The sequence below is a fragment of the Vigna unguiculata genome, chromosome 9 (genome assembly GCF_004118075.2).
Source record: "Vigna unguiculata cultivar IT97K-499-35 chromosome 9, ASM411807v1, whole genome shotgun sequence".
Taxonomy (NCBI): domain Eukaryota; kingdom Viridiplantae; phylum Streptophyta; class Magnoliopsida; order Fabales; family Fabaceae; genus Vigna; species Vigna unguiculata.
In genome coordinates, this window is record NC_040287.1 from 16,060,751 (window position 1) to 16,071,475 (window position 10,725).

The 10,725-nt window shown below is 35.9% G+C and overlaps 1 protein-coding gene across 2 annotated transcripts; it reads left to right on the forward strand.

The window, feature by feature from the left end:
- Positions 1-250: 250 nt before the first annotated feature.
- LOC114163283 (telomere length regulation protein TEL2 homolog) lies at positions 251-10,353 on the forward strand. Of its 2 annotated transcripts, none has more exons than XM_028047498.1 (14): positions 251-539; positions 665-693; positions 774-876; positions 988-1,159; positions 1,312-1,497; positions 1,616-1,773; positions 3,684-3,960; positions 4,962-5,170; positions 5,526-5,624; positions 6,641-7,170; positions 7,426-8,192; positions 8,391-8,589; positions 9,010-9,209; positions 9,678-10,353. In XM_028047498.1, the coding sequence occupies exons 1-13, from the start codon at positions 377-379 to the stop codon at positions 9,160-9,162; spliced, it is 3,045 nt and encodes a 1,014-aa protein (XP_027903299.1). In that variant the 5' UTR covers positions 251-376; the 3' UTR covers positions 9,163-9,209; positions 9,678-10,353. The 2 variants fall into 2 exon arrangements, with proteins under 2 accessions (XP_027903299.1, XP_027903300.1); XM_028047499.1 differs by having other exon boundaries at positions 9,683-10,353.
- Positions 10,354-10,725: the final 372 nt, after the last annotated feature.

The window sequence follows — 10,725 nt, forward strand, 5'->3', positions numbered from 1 at the left end:
CAGTATCATCTATACAGTGCTCCGTTACTGATTTAAGACATTATATAAAAAAACTAAATTAAACACGAATTGCGAAAATGAAAACCATTTTAAATATTTGATAAAAATGAGGACCATCCACAATAAACACTAAAACTATTTTAAACATTTAGTAAAAATGAGAATCATCCGCAGTTAACTCTAAGAACATGACACAAAAATGTATTTAATCCTAATTATAATTATATCTATGATACTCGTTCAGGATTGAACTAGGCCGTTTAATTAACCCCAAAGCTTCCGCAACGAAGTAGACTCATCCGGAAGTGCAGAAATTGAGTGCAAATTCGTGGTGAAAGCAAAGTAGCCAGAGAAACTCCGCTTTGGAAAATCGCTTATGGAGGAAGTTTCAGAGAAGAAAGAATTGGAACATGAGGTGGTTACCAACGTCGCCAAAGTGATTTCGGCTATAAAGAACGCGAAGCACGTCGATCAAGTCATTTGCGCCCTTCATTCCATAGCTACCATGTTCTTCCCCGTAGACCTTTCTCTTCTCTCAGGTTCGTTGGTTTGTGCCCTAACTTGAATCAAATTCTTCACTATCCGCATACTGTGAAGGAACATGCACTATTTCACTTGTTTGAAGTAGAATTTTGATTTTGAATGCATGTTTCCATCGTGACAGATTGCATAGACGAGAGTTACCGAGACCAGGTCTGTACTCATTTTTTTTTCTCGTAGTTCGCCGTTATCATAACGACATATTCGTAAATTCGTGTTTATTTTGCGTTCAGGTCTTCAGTGTCGAAGTTCCTACTGCAGAAAAACGAAATGGTTGGTGGCGTGCGTTTTATAGAGGAGCTGCTTTCCCTACACTGGCTAGGTTCCTATTACTTGGTAAGGGTTTTTATTTTTTAGTTTTTATTTTCCTTTCCAAATTTTGAGTCCCTCAAATAATATTGCGTTTTGCTGCTCCTGTTTTTTCATGCGATATGGAACTTCCTGCAGATGTTGCCTCGAACTGGCTGGGTTGTTTTCCCTTTTCGGCGCAGAAATGTGTTTATGATGTTTTCTTTGTCCGTGGATTGGTTTCTGAGGTGCTGCAGATTTTGGTTCCTTTTCTCCAGCTGAGTCCGGTTGATGGTCTAGATGTTAATGCCGTCCTCTCTAATTCTGAAAGGTATGGATGTTCGCATTGTGCAATGTCTTGAATGAAGTTTCTCTTTTTTTGAAAGTTATCCGCATGCTTGTGCTTAATTTGGTGTGAAGTGATAAAGTGATTTGATTTAATGACGATGGGAAGAACTTATTCTGATTCCACATGTATAACAGATTGCTTGTACTGTGCTTGCTTGAAAATAAAGGGGTGGTCCAGTTAGCAAGAGAGTTTGGTGGTTCTTCTAAATTGAGAAACGTTACAGATGTACATACCAAGATGGATGTATCAAGGGTGGCACAGATTGTTGCATCTATTCCCGACAAAGCAAGAATGAACTCATCCACTTCCTTGTCATCACAGTATCCTCCTTTTCTTTTCTTGGTTGAGATAGTTTGTGGGTTTTCAATTGTTGAATACCATTATTGTTTGTGAGTAACCTTTAAGCAATTGATCTATTTTTTTCACCAAGAGTTTCAGTGTGTTTTTCAAGCAGGTTGTTGTGCAACTACTCTCCTTGGCAGAAAAAAGAGAGATGGTCTTGCTAGAAAATGCAGAGATGGATGAAATGGACAAAAATGGTGCAATGTTTTTTGTAGGGGAAATGTTTTCTCGAATTTGTCGCCGAGGCTCTACTGGTAAATAGAAATTTGATACTTCAACATTTTCTTTGACCTATATATATTATTAAATATCATTAGTTTATTTTGAATTAGTTATCATCCTTTGTGAAATATGTCATGTTTTTTCCAGTGCCACAATATGTTGCAATTTGTGTACCATTTGGTGGAAAAAAAAATGCATTCTTCACTTGTTATAAAGGTTATAGCTTTCAAAAGATAGCAAGTGTCACTTGGGTTATAGTTTGCAGAAGGCATACTATTCAGTTTCTTGTGTGCAATATGTCTGAGTTATTTGACAAAACTAAAAGAAGCCAGTGAACCAATTATCAATGTGAAATTGACATCAATGCCAAGTTTGTAAAAGTTTGAAATGCATTATTGTAAGTGCCGACATGCGGTTACAAACCACTGCAAGTTTGACATTTTTTATTCCTCACCTACATGGTAAAGATACCACCTAGAGGTTGTATCTATTTTCCTTGGACGTGATGCCACTCGGCTAAGATTCCAAGTCGGAGTCAACATGTGAGTATGTGAGTAGTAGTGAACGTAACCCAAGCAAATGAATGGCTCTGTAGTCTCTAATAAAGTTCCAAAATCACAATTGTAATATTTGATTATTAACTTGACACTGATGTGAATCCATGTTAAGCAACACTTCTAAAAGGTTAAATATGTTGGATGCTGGTATTTTAAAAGTAGAATATATTATTTTTTTGTTCTATTTAAGAGTACATATCTTATTAAATTGCAAATGTGTGCACTGAACATAACTGTTTTACTCTTGTCAGCATCAATTTAATCTCAACAATTTGTGAATTAAAGACTGTTCATAGCAAATAAAAAAATTATTGCAAGAGTCTGCTTTGGTAATTTTATTTATAACTCAGTTGTAAGGTATCCTGTTGTTTTGATGGATTTAGGTCTTCTCTATTGGAATAGAAATGTAATATTTCGTATATGTAAAATGCTGTTTTTAGGTGTAGTTGTGAACTATGAGCTTTAGCAATGGAGCAGTACCATTGCAAGGTTTCTATTGTGGATTTCTTTCAGTTAAGCTGTTATCTTGAAAAATTGCAGCAGTTGAGGGTGGTATCTATTTTCAGTGATATAATACTTTTCTTTGCCCCCTGATTTTTGATTCACCTTTGTGTTACATCATAAATATATGGGGCTTCTTTTCTGAAAAAGAATTGGAAGTTTCTCCTTGTTTCAATGTAAGATGGAATGTGACCTCTGTTTTGTGTCCGGCCACTAAACCCCTGCACTAGTGTTGTCTTCACAGATCCTGATGTTCTTCAACAGATCCTCTGCTCTATGGCAGTGTTTGTGTCTCTATTCAGTATTCTCACATCTCTGTTGTTTTATACTTTGGTATCTGTTCAAATTCCGCACTGTAGCTTGCAGGTCTCTGTATTTTTTTTGTGTGTTATGTTCTTTCTTCACACTTCATAGGTCCGTTCTCCCCTCCTCCCCCACATACTCCTTTATAAAATGAGGTTTGATTATTAATTATGAATGTTCTTACTTTTGGTATTTTTTATTTTATTTTTAAGAGTATTTATATTTGTGTAGTGTAAGTTGATTATTTTGTATATTTAACCATTGTTATATCAGCCATCCTGCCATGTGTTTTTATGTTTGGCCACTCTCCATTGTGATCAGGAGGACTAATAACCATTGTTTGAGAAACTGGAAACATCATGTTGAAATTGACTGTCTTCTAACTATTATCCTATATTTAATGGAAAACACAACAAATCTACTTTTTAAATTGCTGAAGGAGATAAATGAAGTTTGTGACTTGCGGTTAATTATGACTCTACTCCTGTGCTTGTAGTGTTGTGAATTATGTTTTAGTTTTTGTCTGGACTAGCTGTTTAGTGTGATCAAAATTGTTTCCTAATGCAGTCCCTTTCTTGTAGATCTTCTATCTAGTGAATTAATACCTGAAGTGGTAAGGCTTGTCAATGGTTGCTTATCATCAAATAATGATTCAATTACGAAGGAGTTGCTTGCATTGAAACCTGACATGGTATTTTGGTCAAGAATAATGGAATCCATCAGCGACCCTTATACCAAAGAAAGAATCTCTGAGCTGATTTTGCATAAGTTAGCTACTCAAGATGCAAATGATGTTCAAGCGTATTGGCTGCTGTGGTTGTTATTCCATCGAATTTTTAAGCTTCAGGCTTCTGTCAGGTGATTGAAAATATCATTTTGTTTTGCTTTTGTTCAGAATGACCTACAATACAACTAGTCAATTCTAAATAGCAGCACGGAGTGTCTGACTCTGAAAAAGTTGTATTGGGTACTGGATGACCACAGTTCTGAAGTTTTAATATACACGTTATATATTTGTGTGCTGAAAAATTAAATTAAGAACACTAAAATTAAAGACATTTGTAATTAGTGATAAAAAGTCAAAATTTGAAAACTAAATGCACATTTCAGTGTACAAGTAAGAAACTAACGCAGAGGTGGAGGCAGTGGTTGGTGTAGATCCGTGTGGTTGAGTGGATGTAGCAATTACCATAATTCAACTAGGAAGACAAAACCCAATTAGTAAAATAAAATAAAATATAAGGTAGATTGTAGGGTAGAACTCACAAGAACAACAGACTACAGGTTAGAACAGATAGTATCTCTTTCATACTTTGAGATATCTGTATAGTTCAGAAAATGGCTGCACAACCTCAACAGAGACGACTTTGCTAAAAATTTCTAGAAAACACTATGTGGCTGCAAATGTGGCATTGTCGCTAGAGAAGGTGGGTTGACATCATTGGAGAAAAGTGGGGGTGATTGTGGCCAATTTCCTGACTCTGTTCTGTTTAAATAAAAATGGGGAACATTCTCAAGATTGTCCTCCTAGAACAGCCACACCAAAATGACACCACTTTAGGTCCGCATAAGTGGTGTTTGCACTGAAAAAGAGTCATGACTGCTAGAGACATGTTCTAAGCCAAACTGGTACTCAATGATTTTTTGCCATATAGGGGCTAAGCCTCCACCATGCCGGCATTTCCCACCACTGACTACAATTGGGACACAGCATGGCTGTAGGCATGTTGACACCATCATAAGCACTTTTTCCTTTCTGTCTTTTTGTTTAATAATCTGTAATGAAATTTCAGTATTACTAATACTTTTTGTATGCTTATGCCCCTTTGTTTTGCTATGTTCCCTTGTCTCCACCTCAGGTCTATGTTTGTTGACAAATTCCTGCTATGGAAAGTATTCCCTGTTAGCTGCCTGAAATGGATCCTTCAGTTCGCTGTCCATGAATGCCCACCTGGTTCCTCATTATCAGAACATAATCGCGCTGGGCTTTTGAATACTGTCCAACGTCTGATGGCAGTATGGTCTAAGAAAGAATTTGTGCAAACAGCACCTATTGAGCAACAAGCTTGTATCCTTTTTAATCGCACCAGTATACTGAAAGTGAAAAGCATGCGGAATAGAGGAATAATAGCTTCTAGTTTTGAGTTTGAAAGGGTGGTTTAGTGCATGAATTTGCCTTCATTGTGGGGTTTGGGGAAGGGCAAGTTTATTGCTTTTACCCTTGTAACTGGAAAGAATTTCTCCACCACTACATCTCACCTTCATTGAGTTGCAATACAAAGGCCTTCCTGTTGTGTCAATGCTCATACCCTATTTGCTGTATATTGGGGCATTGTCATTATAATAATATCATGTACCTTCCTCCTCTGAGTATTCACTGGATCTGGTACCATATTTATTTATTTTTCCTATATCTATCCCAGACATATCTGCTGCACTAGGCCTTTCTCTGGAGACAATGTCTAGGGAGGAATTGGATGGGATGAAGAATGGAATGCATTTGATTCTTCAAGGGGTTAGCTGTAAGAATCATTTACTTAATTGTTTGATGTCTTGATATTAGAGATGAAAAGAGAGATTATGTAGGGTTGGAACTATTGCATATTGCCTACGCTTAATCCTTCAGAATGCTTTTAATAGCAGGCCCTACCCATTGGAAGCATGTGTTAGATCTGGAACAATTTGTGTAGTATGGGGCCTTCTGGATATAGGAAATGATTCCATTTAACTTGCTGTTTTACTCTGTGATCCTTCGTTGTGTCAAGTCAAATGTGGCAATTTTATCAAGATTAAGTTGTTGTTTGAAGTTTATAATTTGTAATAATTGTAGGGCTTATATGATAGCTTTTCCAAATCTTCATTTCCATGTCAGATTAGGAACTTTTTGCTGTGTAAGAAAGTAAGCTGCATTAAGGACTTTTCTCCAGTATTCAGGTGGTGCTAGTCATCTAGTAACCATGAATAAGTTCCAATAAGAACTTAACAAATGTATTCAATTACTTGCAAGGATTGTTTTCCTATCTGATTCAACCTTTCTTTTCAGTTTTACAAATAGTTTAACCTATCACTTAAAAGTTTTTCTATTTGCTATCAAGACATTCTGGACTTTCATCAAGAAAATTTAATACTGCAAAACAAAATAGAATGGTTTGTACTAAAACTTTGACTGCTGTGATGAAATACTGTTGTGGATCCATCTCCATCCCACTCCTACTCATCAACTGTGAACTTATGAAAAGAAAGTGCAAGAAAATATTGAAAAGTAGAAAGAGAAAGTTAAAGAGCAAAGAAAAAAAAGGGTTTAAAACATTCTTTTAATAAATCTCAAAGGTAATTTTATACAAAACAAAATTCAAATTTTGATAGCCGACAGCTCAGTATAACTAACTGACAACTGTCAATGAAAATAAACTCAGCTTAGAAGCTACTGCATGTCCTGTGCATATACACATATTCGTAGTCCTGTAAATCTGACTAAAATTGGTATTCCTATTTCCTGAATGAGTTGTTTTTTAATTTTTTTGTGTAATTATTTCAGGTAGGTTGGAGAGTCCTAATCATTTAGTTCGAAAAATGGCTAGCTGTGTTGCTTTGGCATTGTCTATAATTATTGATCCAAAGAACCCCTTGTACCTTGATGATAGCTACAGTGGGGAGGCAATTGATTGGGAATTTGGATTCACAATCCTCAAGAAAGGGAATCTAGCTGCAGCAAATTGTGGAGGAAAAGGTATTGAAGAAACTAAGACCTCTACAGTGTCAGGTCCAGAGAGGAACACTAATTCCCCTTCCAATAAAGGAAAAAGTATTAATGTAAAGGGCAAAAAGAAGTTATTGGAGTTTAATGTGCTTGATCCAGATGAGATTATTGATCCAGCATCACTGAATCATGACTCAGACGATAATGAGGAGGATGTTGATGACAGTGCAAGCGAGAATTCATATTCCTCAAGTGATTCATCTTTACAGCCGTATGATTTGGAAGACGATGACTCAGATCTGAAAAGAAAATTTTCACAGCTGGCTGAAGTTATTGCAGCTCTTAGAAAATCTGATGATGCTGAAGGGGTTTGTAATTTGCTCAACACTTTTTTCTTGTATTTGATCATCAAATATGTCTATGCTTAATGTTGTTTTTATTATTATTTCTTGTGAGAAAAAATTAATTGGTTATGAATTACATGGTTCAATAATTACTGCGATTACCAAGTATTATATAATTGGTCTAGACTTTAGACTGAGCTATTAAACAAATCAGTTTATGATTCTCTCTTGATATCCTACTTTTTCTTCTGAAATTTGATGTTTAAAAATTTATTACAGGTGGAAACGGCTATTGATGTAGCTGAAAAGCTCATAAGAGCATCTCCAGACGAACTGAAACATGCAGCAACGGATCTGACCAGAACTCTTGTTCAGGTTCGGTGCTCTGATATTGCTTTAGAAGGTGCAGAAGAATCAACTGAAGACAAAAGACAAAGAGCATTAGTTGCCTTGGCAGTCACCTGCCCATTTGAATCCCTTGAGACACTAAACAAGCTTTTGTATTCACCTAATGTTGATATCAGTCAGCGTATTATGATGCTAGATGTTATGACAGAAGCAGCTCAAGAGCTTGCTGAATCAAAAATTATGAAACCCAAACATCAGACTAGTTCCCTTATTTCAGTTGTTTCCGATACCCGTCCTTGGTTCCTACCTAGCAGCACAGGGACTCCTGGAGCTGGTTCCTGGAAAGAGATCTCAGGTGCTGGCTCTTTATTGAATTGGTCAAATAGCTACGAGAGGGACCTTCCCCCAAAACATAATCAGGTCAAGAAGGGGAAAACACGCAGGTGGAGTCTGCGATCTGCTGCACAGAAAAACCAGATGGAGTATTCCCATAATAAGTTTCCCTTGTATGCTGCTTCATTCATGCTTCCTGCCATGGAGGGATATGATAAGAAAAGGCATGGTGTTGACTTGCTTGGCAGGGATTTCATTGTCTTGGGGAAACTCATTTACATGCTTGGGGTTTGTATGAAATCTGTAGCCATGCATCCAGAAGCTTCTGTACTGGCTCCTTTGCTCCTTAATATGTTAAGATCCAGGTACTGGCTAAGATATTAGTTGTTAATTTAATTGGAAACAGTATGAGGAGTGACATACCAAAAAAGTCTGTGTGTTTGCACGTGCTAATCGAGTTGATAATGTGTTTCCTATTGGTTGTAGTTTATACCTCTTGCTATGTTGTTTTTCTAGTGTGCTAATGCAGGAAAACTTTCAACTTTGCCTTTTAATCCATGCAGAGAGGTATGCCATCACCAGGAAGCGTATGTGAGAAGAGCTGTTCTTTTTGCAGCCTCATGTGTATTGGTTGCCCTTCATCCTACTTACATTTCATCTGCCTTGCTCGAAGGAAATGTTGAAATTTCTACTGGTCTTGAATGGATTCGCACATGGGCCCTTGATATAGCTGAGTTAGACACAGATAAAGAATGCTATACGGTAAGCAACAGAAAATTTGAAGGTTCAAAGAGGTTTAAATCCTTTCTGCCTTTTCTTACAAGCTTTTCAATTATATCTGCTTGTACTTTGGTCATACAAAAAGGTTTAGAATTTTATGCATTGGTCTACAGTTATTTTATTGTGCTAAGGTTACACAGATGTGGTTAGTTACTTCAATTAATGTCACGATTCATCAATATTGGTCTCATTCTGGACTTCTATTTTTATATTTATTTTAATTTTTCATGACAATATATTTGCTTTTAAAATATTAACTGATAAGCATCTGTCAATATAATATTTTTACTCAGTCTTTTTTGTTCTGCTGTAAAGCTTTGCAAAGCCTCCGTATCCTCTTCTCTGTTTTGGTTTAACTTCCGTTATTTTCCTGTTCCCAATAATTTTTTTATTTAACTATAGATGGCTATGACATGTCTACAACTCCATGCCGAGATGGCTCTTCAAACTTCTCGAGCGTTGGAGTCAGCAAGAAGTTCACTCAAGGCAGGCCCTGCACTTACATCCGGCACATCCAATGTGACCATTAAAATTCCCTACTTAAATGGGGATTAAAGATGCTTCTGGCTATTGTGAGTGGCTTCTAGCCCAGAATATAAATTGTAAGTAGTGCTAATTATTTCTGCCCCTCCTTATTAATTTAACTTTTTTTGATCCATTCCATGTTTTCCCTCAGGGATTTGTATATTTCAGGATTCTATATTGGTACATCACTAAAGTTTATATTCTTATTCAAAACATTTGAAATTTAAAACATATTTATTCTTACTCCTTTCCTATTAGTTTTGAGGTTCTGGTCTCTTTCCACCAATTCCTTCTACTCTCATATTGTTTTAGGTACTTAATATAATTACTTAATTATAAAAAATTCAATTTTATATAACTAGTTTATATATATTTGGTTGATGAGAGAAGGGAAAAATATATAGCATTTGATCAACTTGATTGATTCTGTTTTGGTTTTTGGTACTTATTGAGGATCTTTCTTATTTTACAAACTTCTGTTAATAATTTCAACCATACTTATTGCTCTATTAAAACTATTTAACATGGCATGTATGTTGTCATAGAGAAGGTGTGATGCAGAACAATAGTGGAGGCAAAATTCTGGAAGTTAAGAGCCATTTTATCTCAGTAGGGTTAGTGGCAACTGCTTGGAAATCTGTCCGTCATAATGCACTGTTTTCATATGATCAAGAATTTGGATTACCTCCACAAACAATGTGTATGTAAGCAACCAGATCATGTGCTGACTTATGAAGTATAGAAAGTGAAAAGTTCAAAGAGCATTCAAGTAAGACGAGTCTCATGTGATACTGAAAATGCATGCATGGCTGTTTGCTTGTGCACGAAAAATTGAAAGGGAAAGGGAGGTTGAGCGTGATAAAAATTAAAATACTACACCTGCAATGCACTCTATATGCCTATCCACTCGAAGCATGTCTCTTTCCCATCATGTGGAACTTGCCTGAGATCCTGAGGCTGGAGGATGATTAGGTTTCCATTCCATGGATATAATGTGGAGAAATTAGTCATCAACTTACACAGAAGAAAATGCATTCACCTTATCATGAGTGTAGATGAAAAGAGAAGAGGGCATAAAATTCTTAGAGAAAGATGCCACCATACATGTTTGAGAGTTTCGACACCCTAAGTGAAGAAAACATTTTTAATGATTCAAACATGTTGATAACAAAATCATATTTTGCTAATATAACAAGCAAAAGTAAATGAACCAATTTTCCATTATTGTGTTCTGTTGCTTGTCTACTTGCTGCTTTATAATCATTATTTTCTATATACAGTAAAGTTGTATGTGTCTAATTTATATAATTTTATCTAGAGTTCAAATGTTAAAACTGCAACAGAAAGTACACCACCTCAGTTTGTAATGTTACTTTCATAATTAATTGAACATGATTTGATATGGATTACATACACTAATACACAGTGTAACATTGGAAGTGCTCACATAGCTTATATGCTAACAATAAGTACATTATAAGTTTTAAGGAAATCAACCACTCACTGTAATCTGCCAACTACAACATGGATTTCTACCTGAATAGATGAACTGATGCGATAATATTTTGTAAATGTCTAAAAGGTATAGTGATA

What these genes read in the sequence shown, in the direction of transcription:
- LOC114163283 (XM_028047498.1), top strand. Translation starts at nt 377, where the DNA reads ATGGAGGAAGTTTCAGAGAAGAAAGAATTGGAACATGAGGTGGTTACC. An exon ending in AAGCTTCAGGCTTCTGTCAG is followed by an intron (nt 3,961 to 4,961) that starts GTGATTGAAAAT and finishes TCTCCACCTCAG; the next exon opens with GTCTATGTTTGTTGACAAAT. An exon ending in CAGATAAAGAATGCTATACG is followed by an intron (nt 8,590 to 9,009) that starts GTAAGCAACAGA and finishes ATTTAACTATAG; the next exon opens with ATGGCTATGACATGTCTACA.